Raw genomic sequence first — 14,687 nt, 5'->3', positions numbered from 1 at the left:
AGACAGCAGGCAGGAAGGTGGCACGTTCACTCCATCTCAAAGTGACAGTGAAGTGTGGGTGGGAGGGGCTTGGCAACTATCTGGAGGTGGCCCCTAAAATTCCTGGGTACTTCTCCCATCTAGAAGTGGAGGTCTATATCCCTCTCGATGGGTGAGCTCGGGACTGCTTTGACCAAGAGGTATGGCAGCGGTGACACGATGTTGACTTCCATGGCTAGGTCACGGAGGGCTGCGTGGCTCCTGCCTGCCTCTCCAGATGTCTCCTCTTGGAACCCGGAGTCCACCACCACGCCAGGAGCAGCCTAAGGCTTGAAAGGCCCGTGCAAGTCGATGACGGAGGGCCTCGGATGAGCCCAGCCCTCAGCCACCCAGCCTGGGTGCCGGACATTCATGTGCAGCCACCATCTGGAGGAGGGGGTTCTGTAGCCTAGGCCCACGAGACCCCCGACACCAAGGAGCAGAGAAGTGCCATCCCCATGATGCCCTTTCTGAATTCCTGACCCAGGCTCCATGAACTTGATACACATGGTTGCTTTAGGCCACTAAGTTAGGTGTAGTTTGCTACCTGGCAATAGATGACCAGAGTGGTGCATGCCAGTGACTTTACACATGGCCAGTGCGCTTTCTCAGGGCCATGCATCCCCTGACGTTCTGGAAGGATCTGGCACACGTTGGGGTCAGGTCCTACCTGGTATGTGCAGAGGTACATTTTTGTTGCCACTGAGCTGCTCAAACATTCACACCAGCATGAAAGGGGATTCGAAACAGAAGAATCCTAATCGTGTAGCCTCAGGGGCTCTAGGGGTATGACGGTATGACCCCGGGTTTGCAGTTCTGCATTTTATCCTTAAAATTCACTTGGATTTGGTATTCTATGGATATGCATCCATGTTAATTTTGTCATGCAAATGTTTAAAATTAGTTGCCAATTAAATTACTTAACTTCCCACCCCCATCTGCCACCCTACACTCTCAGTCCCGAAGTAAGGGGATCCTCTGGGCAGACGCAGCACATCGCCTGTGGCTCTGCAGCCCCCACCACATTGTGGCATATTCCCGTGGAGGAGTTTGGGGTCACACACTTACCGGCATGGTGGCTGCCTGGCTGAGCCCGGGGACAGGTAACTCTTGGGGCAGGGTGGCTGATCTTGGCAAAGCCGGGGTGCTGGCCTCTGCCATCAGCTTGGTGGGAGTGGCTGTAAGAAAGCAACGAATGACCTTCCTAACTTAGACGTACTTAGCATGTACTCATCCGAAGAGGAGACCCATGACCGTGGTGTACTAACACAAGAGCTCCGCTGGGATCGCTGATAAAGGAAGTCCACCATGCAGGATTGAGGTGAACCACAGAAGCCCAGCCTGGCAGCAGGCAGGAGAAACCACAAACACTCCCAAAACTTCATTTCTGCTGCTTGGTCCAGTGAGCTGCCTAATCAGATCCCTCCCCAGAATTACTAAAAAGCAGCCAAGGGATCAGATCTGTGTGCCGCCCACTCAAGGTCTTGGCTTGGCACTGAAGGGATACCAGAGTGTGGAGAGGTGATCAGAAGGCGGGAAGTCTGGGAAAGGAAAGGAGGAGTATTCACTGCACGGCAACCTCTGTCGGAGGCACAGACTGCCCGGGGACCCTCTGTGGGGCTGTGCCTCTGGTCCGATGGGGTTCCCTGTCCCACTCCCCATCCATGGACTCGCACTCACAGGTGGGTTCTGACATGGCTGTGTGTGAGGATTTGTGGGAACTTCTTGAGGACGCTGATGGCGAATGACTGGTATTAAGGCCCGAGGCACCCACGTCGAGTGCGTTAAAGTGCTGCCGAGGTTCCAGGCTTGAGCCCTTGTCCTGAAACACACACATCAAACAGTCCTCATGTCAGCATCCCGAGGAAAGAATCACTGGGCATGACTTTAGTTCTAAATATGTCGACAACCTCAGGGGCTGCTGAGACAAATACCATAGTTGTTTAGAGACGATTCCAAAGACGCTTGGGTAGTGTATATACATACATGTAACCTAAAGCCCCAGAGAGGCTTGCAGCCAAAGAGCAGTGTTTATTACCCTTTCTTGCCTTTGGTTTTTATTGTTTATATTTTCATAACTGACTTTGCATTTTATTTTGTCCTCAACATTGTCATCCCACCACCCAGCATCTTGACTTTCCAAGAAGAGGGAAAGAGTTCTAGAAATAAGGTTGCTGCTGGCAGTGGATTGTAAACTCATCCAGTGGGACAGGTGCCTTTGGACCTTCCTGGTGCTTTCCCACGCTTTCTCCTGTGACTCATTCTCTGCAGCCTCAGTGTCCCCTGGAGTGAAGAACCAGTGAGAGCAAGGGGTCTCATGTCTTTCAACCTCTCATTCCTGACTGACCCTGGCTCTCAGGATGTCTCTGCCTCAAATACAGTGTGACGAGAAAGCAGCTGTGACAGTCTGACTGTGAGGGACCGTTTTGCCATCCTCTGTGGCCTAGCTCTTATAGGCACATGAAAACGGGTTGTGTTGGGGCCGGGCGCAGTGGCTCATGCCTGTAATCCCAGCTCTTTGGGAGGCTGAGGCAGGCAGATCATTTGAGGTCAGGAGTTCGAGACCGGCCTGGCCAACATGGTGAAACACCATCTTTACTAAAAATACAAAAAGTAGCTGGATGTGGTGGCAGGCGCCTGTAATCCCAGCTACTTGGGAGGCTGAGGTAGGAGAACAGCTTGAACTTTGGAGACAGAGGTTGCAGTGAGCTGAGATCATGCCACTGCACTCCAGCCTGGGCAACATAGTGAGACAAGGTCTAGAAAAATAATAATAAACAAAACAAAGGTTGGGATCATTTTTAAGCTAAAGAAGAAAACAAAACAGTGACTACCCTCCTGAGCCGCATTCCTACCTAGTCTTAGAAGAATGGAAACTGCCAGCATCTCTGGGCTACGTCAATGGGCTGGTCTGTGTCCCATGGCCTTGGGTATGAAATCCCATGCGTACGTCTGTGTGGCTGTTTTGTCTTTTGTGTCACGGCTGCAGTGGGGGTGGATGCTGTGCGCGTACAGTAGGGCTGAAGTGACTGACATGTGACCTATGGGCCTTTGTGCAAAACAGAAATACCAGATGTGGCTGGATGTGCTGAGGTAAATGGCAATTTGGGGACCTTGCTGCTTGGTTACAGTTTCCCTTTGACCAGGTTCCTTAGAGTGGGGTCCCTGGACCACGGCTCTTTGTGAATTACGTGTTCCTAGTCAGCAGAGAAGTCGGTCCAGGAAGTGAGCATAAGCACGGAGGAACTTTGATGCCCATTTGACATCTCTGCACATCACATCCACACACAGGAATGTGCATTTTACAAATGCACTGGACAGTGACAGACAGCAAAGCTATAAAAACCAAACTGGTTCAACATCACAGATAGTTTGGGAGATTTGGCGGGAGCTTTTACTTTAAAGGGATTTCTTAACCCAGTGCCCAAGACTGTGTTTGTATTTTTATTATTATTTTCTTTGAGACCGAGTCTCACTCTGTTGCCCAGGCTAGAGTGCAGTGGCACAATCTTGGCTCACTGCAACCTCTGCCTCTGGGGTTCAAGTGATTCTCCAGCCTCAGCCTCCCGAATAGCTGGGATTACAGGTGCACGCCACCACGCCCAGCTGATTTTTGTATTTTTAGTGGAGACTGGGTTTCTCCATGTTGGTCAGGCTGGTCTCGAACTCCTGACCTTGTGATCTCCCCGCCTCAGCCTCCCAAAGTGCTGGGATTACAGGCATGAGCCACCGCGCCTGGTGATTGTGTTTGTATCTATACATATGTGCATTTTGATGAGAAGACATTCTTTCACAGGGCTCCAGGACTCCCCAAGGATCAAAAACCTCAGTGATAAATTTCTGACTGGATGATACACACTACGCCTGTTCTTCAGCCATGATGTAAGGTGTGTCTAACATCTGCCTATTAGCAGCTGAATTCCCTTCTATGACATGATACATAATGTATAGTGTGACAGGGCTGGGTAATAAACACTTCCATAAACAATTGTCAGCTGCGTCCTATCAGCGCGCTGGTGATCAATCGCCATGGAACACACCGCCACATGACACAGCAGCCGGGGAGGCTCTGCCAAGGCACCCACTGCTCTCTGATCTTGAAAGGTGATTTCTCCTTCCTCCCAACTTGGCCCTTCAGGGTAAGAGATGCTTCTGTTGGACCACAGACAGCCTGCAAGGCTGGACCACTGCTGTGGCACCAGCCTCTGGCCCAAGGCTCTGGATTTGGGGTCACTGGGCCCCCTGGAAGTTGAGCTTCACCAATTCTAAGAGGTACTCCCCTCTCCAGCACTCACATTTGAACACTTCTGAAATTAAGATGTGTCCTTCCCTTGATGAAAAGAAACTCTTGTTTCAGAGATTGGTTGGCAGCAATTTTTCTCTTAGTGGGAGAAAAAATCATGTGGAGGCCAGGCACGGTGGCTCACGCCTGCAATCCCAGCACTGTGGGAAGCTGAGGTGGGAAGATCACTTGAGGTCAGGAGTTCGAGACCAGCCTGGCCAACACAGTGAAGCCCTGTCTCTATAAAAGACACAAAAATTAGCCGGGTGTGGTGGTGGGCACCTGTAATCCCGGCTACTTGGGAGACTAAAGCAGGAGAATTGCTTGATCCAGGAGGTGGAGGTTGCAGTGAGCCGAGATCGAGACTGCACCACTGCGCTCCAGCTGGGGCAACAAAGTGAGACTTTGTCTCAAAAAAAAAGAAAAAAAGGAAAATTCATGTGGATCTTCCAGTTGACAGCTTCCTTAACTTTGATGAAATACAACACTCCCTCCCTTTCTTGCTTTTTTTCCTTTTCTCCCAACATTTGTGTCTGCTTTAAGAATGGATTCCGAGGAACAGGGCTCTGGTCTACTTGCAGATGGTCCCCAGGGTTCCCAGGAGCTGTGGACCAGGAGCAGGGACAAGGAGACGTCTGGCTAGGCAGGGGGGAGCAGAGGGCTCAGTGTGGAAGGAAGGACGGAAGGGGCTCTGTGGAGGGAATGCCTTTCTAAAGCAGGGCTCCCTGACCCCGAGCTGGCTCCAGCATGATGTTCACCAAGACCCCTGAACACAGAAATAGAAAGCACAGGTGACAGGGAGGATGGTGTGCAAGGGCAGTCTCCCCATAGGGTGCCTGCATCCTGGAGAGGGCGCCTGGGTCCTGGAGGCGGTGCCATGGCCCTCAAGCAAAGGAAGACCAGGGACTCTGGAATTCCTCCACAACCCAGCGGGGGAGGGAGGAACTCCCCCCTGTCTTATCTGTGGAGGAAATGCCCAGTGGACTCACTGGAGCCATGCTTGTAAGGCTGGAAAGTCGCCGAGCCATGCTTTGAGTCCAGGGGCTGTGTGTAACCCAGCTCTGCAGGCTCTTTCTTTTCTTTTTTTTTTTTTTTTGAGATAGAGTCTTACTCTGTCATCCAGGCTGGAGTATGGTGGCACAATCATAGCTGCTCACCACAGCCTCCATGTGATGGCCTCAAGGGATCCTCCTACCTCAGCCTCCTGCATAGCTTGGATGTGTCCTTCCATTGATGAAAATAAACCCTTGTGGCAGAGACTGGTTGGCTGCATTTTCTTCCTAGCCAGCCCTGGCTGTATCCATCTAGCGGGGATGGCCATACCTTTAGTGCTGAGGAGTGGAGGGCCTCGGATGGCGGGTCTTCCAGAGCCAGCTCCTGCCTCCTTTCCACCCGGACGTCTGCATAACTGCACAGGAAATCAAGAGACCGCAGTGGAGATGGAGCATTCCAGGACGGGACGACACCCCCTGAACAGACTGCAAGGTACATCGAGGTTCTCTAGGTAACCTTTGCCCCCCACAACAGTCAACACAGAGGAGCCTAGCCTGCGACTTGTTGGAAGGAATGAGCGTCGTTCTCTGCCTTAAATTCCACCTGAGTGACTTACAATATGACGTTCAACATCTTTTTATTTCTAGGATGTCTTTATTCCCCTCTCATTTACTATTCTTTTTACTTCCCTGAAATCTCCAATTGTAATTGTCTTTAAAAAACCCATTTTCATCTATGGGATAAGCTGCTGCCTTTAAATAATTAGAAGCCTTTCTTAAAACCTGCTCAGTCTGGACGGTGCATATGGAAGAGTGACACAAAACTTTTTTAGTAGTTACATTTCTCAGAAAGTTTCCTCTCAAACAAACGCAGGAAGAGCCAAATCCAGACCGTAGATGAGCCCACAGGCCCACTTTTCAGGAGTGTGGGTAAATCCACTTGACACAGTGATGCCTAGGTGATCCCGCGGTGCCTCTGCCCTGGGTGTGGAGAGCCCGGGGTAAGAGGCCTTGGGAAGTGACGTGGCTCCTGGGCCTCCGGAATGCCTGCCACCTGATCCATTCACTCTGTTCTCTCCCTCCTTTCTCTGAGAGTTTCTTCCAAGGATTTGAGAGGTGGAGGATGGAGAAGAAGAGCTGGTAGAGGGCACAGCCTAAAGAGCGAGGGGTCAGAGCTGCCCAGCCTTCCCTGGGGGGTAGGGGCAGAGGACCAGGCTGGGCAGAGGACCAGGCTGGGTGGCAATAGGCAGCTGCCATGGAGTCAGAGACCACTGCTGCTGCACACCCAGTGGCGGGCTGGGAATCCAAGATCAAGTCCCTGAGCGAGGGCACGAAGTGTGGTCAAGTGGGATCAGGGTCACTGGCTGCCGAAAACTAGTGTTTCTCCCCTCTTCTGCATGTTAAAGAAGAATGCCTGGTTTGGTGACCTGATGTATGTATGCTGTGTGTGTGTGTGTGTGTGTGTGTGTGTGTGTGTGCATGCACAGTGTCTGTTACATATATATAGTCATGTGCTTATGGGACATTAGCGGTTCCCAAAGACTGGAACGCCGTATTTTTACTGTACCTTTTCTGTGTTCAGATGCGTTTAGATGCACACTTACACCTGTGTTCTGACTACCTGTAGTGTTCAGCACAATAGCACGCGTGTAGCCTAGGAACAATACACTATACGGTATGGCCAAGGTACCACACCATCTAGTGTGTCTATGATGTTTGCATGATGACAAAATCACCTAATGACACATTTCTCGATGTTTGCATGATGTTTGCATGATGACAAAATCACCTAATGACACATTTCTCGAAACATCCATTATCAAGCAGCAAGTGGCTTATAGAAGAAATGCATATGAGATTTAAAGTAGGTTTTTCTAATTTATGGAATACTATGCAGCCATAAAAAAGAATGAGTTCATGTCCTTTGCAGGAACATGGATGAAGCTGGAAGCCATCATCCTCAGCAAACTAACACAGGAGCAGAAAACCAAACACCACATGTTCTCACTCATAAGTGGGAGTTGAACAATGAGAACACATGGACACAGGGAGGGGAACATCACACACCAGGGCCTGTGGGCGGTGGGGGTGGTAGGGGACAAAGGGAGGGAGAGCATTAGGACAAATACCTAATGCATGTGGGGCTTAAAACCTAAATGATGGGTTGACAGGTGCAGCAAACCACCAAAGCACATGTATACCTGTGTAACAAACCTGCACATTCTGTACATGAATCCCAGAAAGTTTAAAAAAAAAAAAAAAAAGGCATGCTGTCCTTCCAACTTTTCTTTCTTTGCCCTTCTCCAAGGCTTTTCTGTAGGCCAGCTTAAAACTAATTTACGTTCTTAAAATTTCTGTAGTGCAGGAGAGGAGCATTTTCCCCTTCACCCTTGGGAGCAGTGACCCACAAAGGCAGCGTCTAGGAACCCCTGGCCACGCTGTGTCTCTTTGAAGTCCTGCTCACCCACCCTGGGTGGAGGGCTCCCTGAGGCCAGCAGGGACCTCCCGGGAACCTGCGCCCACTGGCAGCCAGGCTGTTTTCCCAACACTGCCTCAGTTGCCAGCAGGGGTTTTTAAAGCATTAAAAATAAAGGGGAATATGTGTTTGAGTTATTTAGAGGTAAAATTTAAATTTTCTACTCAAAGCAGGAACAAGGGAAGGCTGTGGGTTGGATGGAGATGGGAAAATATGTAAGTAGGTCAGTGAAGCAGTCACTTACTAAGTAATATCCTGGCAGCCTGCGAGAGTCCATGAGGCGTTCAAAGGGGCCTGCCTGAGAGCTTAAAAGGAGTCTCAGCCCTGGGAGGGCAGAGCCAGTGGTGCCCGGAAGCGAGCTGAGCTCTGGGAATTGTGCTGTTAACGGCAGGGGATGGCCTGGGCTTGATCCTCGAAATGGGGAACACCTGAGTGACTGCTGATCTGACTCGGCCATCAGGGGCCACCCTGTACCCCGCTGAGGTGCGACGAGGACGCAGCCGCTCCCCTGCCCGTGCACGGTACCTGAGCACCGAGTGTGTGCACACGATGAACTCGGGCTTGGAGTTCCACTGGTGGTAGGTGATGTAGTAGTGAGTCTGCAGCCAAATCCACTGCTGACCTTTGGTCAGAAACCGGTAGCAACATGACTTCCCTTTGCCAAACTGCATCACTGTGAGTAGAAAATGGATTCTGCATATAACCGATGTTAATATAAAAGTGATCCTTTCCCCCGGAGTTATTGTTAAGATCAGCTTTCAAAAGGACAATACCAAACATGGCTTGTTTTCCCGGTTGCCCTGTATTTTAAGTAACTATCAGGATCGTGGTATACTGTCATGAATTCTTAAACAGTAGAAGAGTGATCCATATACTTTCCCAAATGTTCAGAAGCTTAAAGAGATCCTCAAATAAGGGCAGATGCAGACGGATTTTCAAACTGCAGGTTTAATGAAACAGAGGCCCAGGTTTGCCTGCTGCTCATCTTCCCACTGCAGGCAGAGCTGTCTCTGGAGCTGCAGGAGCCCAGGAGAGAGCATCCAGAATTGGCCCGAAAACAGACCTGCCAGCCAGCAACCTCTGGACGGACTCTGTGGCTGTCAGTCAGCAGTTCATGCTCAGCTGACACAGTTCTCAAATAAAGAGTCGAGGATAGATGCCTCCACCCCAGGCTTCCTCCTTCCCCAGAGCCGCTTGGAGCCCCCCATCGTGATGTCTGTTGGTGGCTCCTCCAGGGGTGTCCAGAGCAGAATGGAGGCTGACGGTGTATCAAGCCTGGGCAGGGCAGAAAGATGGACTACGGATTCAAGGAAGAAGCATGATTTGGGTTTTATTGCCACAGTGCCTGGAATTTAGCACCTCTTTAGGTAAATGGTTAAGAGAAGTCTCAACTAGGAAACGAATGCTACAAAAGGACACCGACTTGGAGAATGTGACTCTCTGAAGAGGAGAGAAGCCCAGCAGATTGAGGGTGTGGCTGCCACAGAGCAAGGATCTCTTGCCCAAGCCATTGAGAAGCCTTTCAAATGCTGAACGTCATCTTCACTTGGGGATCTTGTTAAAATAGACACCCTGATTGAGTAGGCCTGATTCTACAAGTGTAGTATCCTTCCTGTGATGCCTATGCAGCGTGGTCCTAGACCACACTTTCGAGGAGCAACGAGTTAGTTTTAATGATTAGCTTTAAATTCTAACAGCCGATCCAGATGGAACTCAAGCCTATTCTTCCTTCCCTCTCCACAGAAGAGAAAGTTCTGGCTAGACACGGTGGCTCACGCCTGTAATCCAAGCATTTTGGGAGGCCGAGGTGAGCAGATCACTTGAAGTCAGGAGTTTGAGACCAGCCTGACCAACATGGTGAAACCCTATCTCTACTAAAAATACAGAAAATTAGCTGGGCGTGGTGGCACGCACCTATAATCCCAACTACTCTGGAGGCTGAGGCGGGAGAATCGCTTGAACCCGGGAGGCGAAGCTTGCAGTGAGCTGAGATTGCGCCACTGCACTTCAGCCTGAGTGACAGAGCGAGAATCTGTCTCAAAAAAATAGTTCTCACGGGTGAGGCATCTTTTAAAGCACAATGTTAGTGGTCAGCTCATGCATCAGGATCAACAGGTCAGTGTTCCTTTTAAGGTTAAGAGTTGGCACTGAAAATACAGCTTTAAGTGGTTCATTCTTGAAGTCACTTGCTAAGTGAGAATTTGGACAAGCTTGTAATTCTCACTCCCCCACATCATAAGTCCCATCTCCCATACATTTGCTAATGTGTTCCCCTCTTCTGTGGCAAAGAGCCTTCCCTGAACCCCAGCTGTGAGGGTCCTCTTGAGTCTCCCCATATGCTGTGTGCATCCCCTTCAGTGCACCAACCACATTCCACAAAGTCACCCATTTCTGGCTTTCCCAGCAGACCTGCCCTGCGGGACAGCAAGTAGGTACTGATCGCCCCCATCTGCCGGGCTGCTCAATATCCGGCCTATGGTTAGCGAGAAATACATATCTGCTGATGAAAGAACAGTTATGAGAACCCGGTATTTTATCTCTGAAATGTATAACTTAAAAAAAAGTCCCTGCATCACCTTAGTTTCTTAATTAGGGTTCAACAGGATGCCTCTCTGGATGACAGTGGGAAGGTGCTAGGGTTTGGGGCCAAGTGAATTCCAGGTGAAAACCTGACATGGGGGTAGATGCAGATGAGGGGCCTCCACCATGACTCCAGATCATCTCAGAGAAAACCAAGTTCCCCACCTTAAAAAGAAACCGGGTAATGAGCAGAGACAGCTGGAGTCCTAGAGCCCTGCTGCCGGGCCCCACTGGAGTGAACACAAGGCCCCCATGCCTGGGCTGGGCAGTGGTACTCACGGTGCTGGTGGCACCTGGCCAGGAGCTCCAGGTCATCGATGTGGTAGTAGTCATAACCCGAGGTTCCCAGCACTTCAAAAGGCAGGTATCCTATGATTGGAGGGGCTCTGCACAAGGACAAAGAGGACTTGTCATCAGGGAGGAGACACGCTGCTGGACTCACCCTGGTGGCCATGCCTTTCCATAAGGATCAACATGGAGGCCTCATTTCTCAAGAACGAGGGGAGAAAAATAACTCTGCAATGGTCAAAACCAGAGAGGCTGTGTTTTCCAAGGGGCTCAACTTTTTTTTTGGCATATAGATACTCCTTTCCCTTGGCATAACTTGGCCCAGATAACAATAAGCTTTATCACTTCTGGGTAATTAAAAACAGCTACAGATCGGATCAACCCAACACCAAAGTGTAATACAAAATTAAGGGGTGGGGAGGGGCGATTTGGAGTTCTTCAACTGCAAATCATGTTACAAAAGGAAAAGTAAATATTGGGCTCAAGGATCAAAGGAGGTTGAAAAAAATGAGATGAGAGATTTGTCTCACACTTGCTGCTGCCTTCCTGGGAGCTGGGAAGGGCCCCAAGGGAGGATCATCCCAAAGACGGCCCGGGGCTGAGGCATCAGACCCGAATACAGAACATATTCACGACGGGGCAGATGCAGTTGGAGAGCAACCACCCACCCTTGGCAGGGACGACTGTTCCTAGCGCCAGAGAGTCCTTCTCCTTCAATGGACCAGGGCCGACTCTTCTCTCCCAAGGAGAGCCTGGCTCACGCAAACAAGACTTGAGAAGGGCCCAACCCAAATATGTTTTTCTTTTCTCAAACCTGTGATCCAGAAATAAAAATTTCCATTCCAAGCTATGCCTTGAAGTGAATTCCTCTAAAGGTTCGTCAACTATGCACATTTCCTGTATTGGAAGCAGAAAAAAAAAAAAAAGTTGCTTGGGTGCCAGATGCTCACCCTAGGTTTGTTCAAGAGGAACGCATGGTGGGTAACAGAAGTTAAAATCGTTTTGAGCAAGTCTCCAAGTCGTGTTGGCCTGAAACTCATCATCTGTAGCTAATTTCGGTATTAGCTGATACTAAATTTATTTCACAAGCTGGGGAAAAATACCTAGGAGCCAAAATGTCACACCATCCCTTCCCATTATCGAGAAGTGTGGCAAACATGTGGAAAATGGCTTTTCATCGCAATCTGAATTACTCATTTAACTCAAGAGTCATGCCATCGATGTTGAAGCAATCACAGATGAGAAAAGGCAGACAAAGCCCCAACGCTCCGACACTCGGTTCTCACCCAGGCCTGCCCTGGATGGTCTCAACGCCGGCGTGAAAGGTGGGAAGATGTGCGGTTATCAAACAGCAGAACAGCACGTGCCACTGCCTTCAAACAGAACCATTTGCAGGAAACGGGGCAGGGGAAAGGGCATGTGTGCAGGCACAGAAGCCAGACACTTCGATTTTCAAAGCCAGCGACAGCTTCCCTGCAATTTATTCCCTCCCCAAAGACCATTAATTACATACAACAAAATGTGAGTCAATCATAACAGCTCCGCACAATGAACCGCCTCTCAGATACTTGCCTTTAAGAATTGTGGTGTTGCCAGACGAACAGTGGCAATGAAGCAAACCTCCTTTCCTAGTGGCACCCGGCAAGGTCTTGAAAGGGTGTTGTCAAAACCGTTACAGGAGGGGCTAGGCACTGGGGGGTTGGGAAGAAGAGGACACATAGGTTAGCCCTGTCTACTGACATCAGCCAATTCCTAGCTGGCACTTAACCGTAAGCCAAGCGCTGCCCCCAGGGTTTATGTAAAGCATATTAACTCATTTCATTCTTACAACAACTGGACGAGGTAGGTCACACTATTATTCCCATTGCAAAATGAGGAAACCGAGGCACAGAAGGAAGTAACTGGTGCAAGGCCAAAAAGCTTGCTGGAGCTGGGATTTGAGCCCATGCTGGTCACCAGCATTCAGCACTACCTCTCACTTCCACTAGCCCTATGGCTTATTATGCTGGGAAAAAGAGTCTATAAAATGAGAAGACAGGCCGGGCGCAGTGGCTTACGCCTGTAATCCCAGCACTTTGGGAGGCCGAGGAGGGAAGATCACTTGAGGCCAGAAGTCCGAGACCACCATGGCCAACAAGGTGAAACCCCCATCTCTACTAAAAAAACAAAAAAACAAAAATTAGCTGGGCATGGTGGTGTACGCCTGTAATCCCAACTACTTGGGAGGCATGAGAATCACTTGAACCTGGGATGTGGCGGTTGCAGGGAGCCAAGATCACACCACTGCACTCCAGCCTGGGTGACAGAGTAAGACTCTGTCTCCAAACAAAACAAACAAACAAACGAGAAGACAGCCTCGTTCTGCAGTAACGGTGTGAATACTCCAGTCAGTGTTTTAAGGTGAATTCCATAATCAGTGTTCCTGATACTGATGGTCCCAGGCAAAGTAGGGGTGTCTCAGCATCATTGACACCCCCTTCCCACCCCTGTCTTGGCTGGCACACCTGGGGTTCAAGGGCCTCTGTCCTGAAATTCCCCCTTGGGAGCCCAGGCTGATACAGGGGCTGGGTCTGGGCCACTGAGGAAACGGGGCTCAGGATTTAGGGTCATCCCCAGAGGAACATAACACCTACAACAAAACTTGCTAGTTTCCTAGCGTGGCCCAGGTGACAAAATCCACTCTCACGCATCTTCTTTCATCTTCTCACACATCTGAGAGGGCATTACTGTCCTAGGCCCAGAAAGGTTCTATAATTAACCACAGGCACTCAGAAACAACAGCAGGGATGCCATCAAGTTTTTGGGCTCTAGGCCCAGGGTTCTAACAGGGCAGAGGGGGGATGGTTCGAGGCCCACACCCATGGGCGCCCATCATGATGACAGCCCACACCTCCAGTAACCTCTGCAGAGTCTTCTCTGTGGGACTCGGTCCCTGCCTCCAGGGCAACTGTGGAGAACCAACTGACCTTCTAGGCCAGAGAAAAAGTTAGCTACTTTCAGATGGAGTTTTCCAGGTGGGATAAAGAACCCTGTTAGATAGGAGAAAAGTCAATTTACTACGTACGTGGAATTCTCAAAGTTGGCTACGCGTGGGATTCCCCTGGGACCCCGGGCACCGCTGCCTGGGCTGTTTCAGAAACTCTGGGGTAAAGCCCAGGCACCGGCTTTCTCAAAGGCTCTGCAGGTTCACCAGTGTGCAGCCAGGCTGAGGATCCCCAGGCCTGATAATCCGTGCTGCGTTTTTCACAATTATATCCCGCACATTCTGAACTGAAGTATCATGATGTTCTCCAAGTTAACGAGGAACATATCGAGCATCAGAAAGCTAAATCATCATAAAATGAAATCTGCAAGATTTTCTTTGGATTTTAGCTTTCCAATCACTTTTTAAAATATATATATATATATATATATTTATAGGTTTCTAAAAGATTCTATAATGTGGTCTTCTCTCCACTAACATGAATACATTCATTTTACCAAACATATTCTCTGAATTCATTCACATAAATACTAATGTTTCCAAACATGAATATAAAGTGGGCAAAATAAAAAGCAGTGGTCTCTGGAGAGCTTACATCTGTCACAAGTTGGCTTAGGCTATTGCAGATGAATTTGTAAGATGAGCCAAGAAACTTATCAAAGGGAAGGAAAACAATTCCACATCAGGGACGGGTCTACAGATGTTAACAGCTGCATAATTGAAAAAAAGAGAGACATTTCAAAACTTCCCAGATGTGAAATCCTCTCTCTGCTTGAATCTAAGAGATATTACCCAGCCAGATAATGACTAATAAAATTCCGACTCTTTCAGAATACCAAGACCTTCCAAACAAACTTCTGAGGACCTCCCAAGAATTTCAGAGAAGGCCTCCCCCTTAATCTATCTATAAACGATGCAACTTCTTTGTACGATCCTTTCAGCTGTTACATTTCTGTGCTCTGTCAGAAATGCCTTCCCCTGATTCACTGTGAGGAGGAGAAGGGGACAGAAAAATATTGTGAAGTGGGAAACGCCTGCCCCAAGACATCCTAGCCCTGGTTCCTTCTT

General features: G+C 49.4%; 1 protein-coding gene across 1 annotated transcript in view; it reads right to left on the bottom strand.

Annotated features, from left to right (window-relative positions):
* NPAS2 (neuronal PAS domain protein 2) overlaps window positions 1-14,687 on the bottom strand; it is a 178,845-nt gene that overhangs the window by 21,753 nt on the left and 142,405 nt on the right. Inside the window, exons 8-14 of the mRNA XM_011956581.1 lie at window positions 12,209-12,327; window positions 11,451-11,533; window positions 10,628-10,734; window positions 8,294-8,441; window positions 5,624-5,708; window positions 1,699-1,840; window positions 1,087-1,196 (exon numbers count right to left, since the gene is read on the bottom strand). Coding sequence (XP_011811971.1) covers window positions 1,087-1,196; window positions 1,699-1,840; window positions 5,624-5,708; window positions 8,294-8,441; window positions 10,628-10,734; window positions 11,451-11,533; window positions 12,209-12,327 — 794 coding nt within the window. The remainder of the gene's footprint in view (window positions 1-1,086; window positions 1,197-1,698; window positions 1,841-5,623; window positions 5,709-8,293; window positions 8,442-10,627; window positions 10,735-11,450; window positions 11,534-12,208; window positions 12,328-14,687) is intronic.

This window comes from Colobus angolensis, unplaced genomic scaffold, assembly GCF_000951035.1.
Source record: "Colobus angolensis palliatus isolate OR3802 unplaced genomic scaffold, Cang.pa_1.0 Scaffold42, whole genome shotgun sequence".
Classification (NCBI taxonomy): Eukaryota; Metazoa; Chordata; class Mammalia; order Primates; family Cercopithecidae; genus Colobus; species Colobus angolensis.
This window is presented reverse-complemented; position numbering and strand designations above follow the sequence as displayed.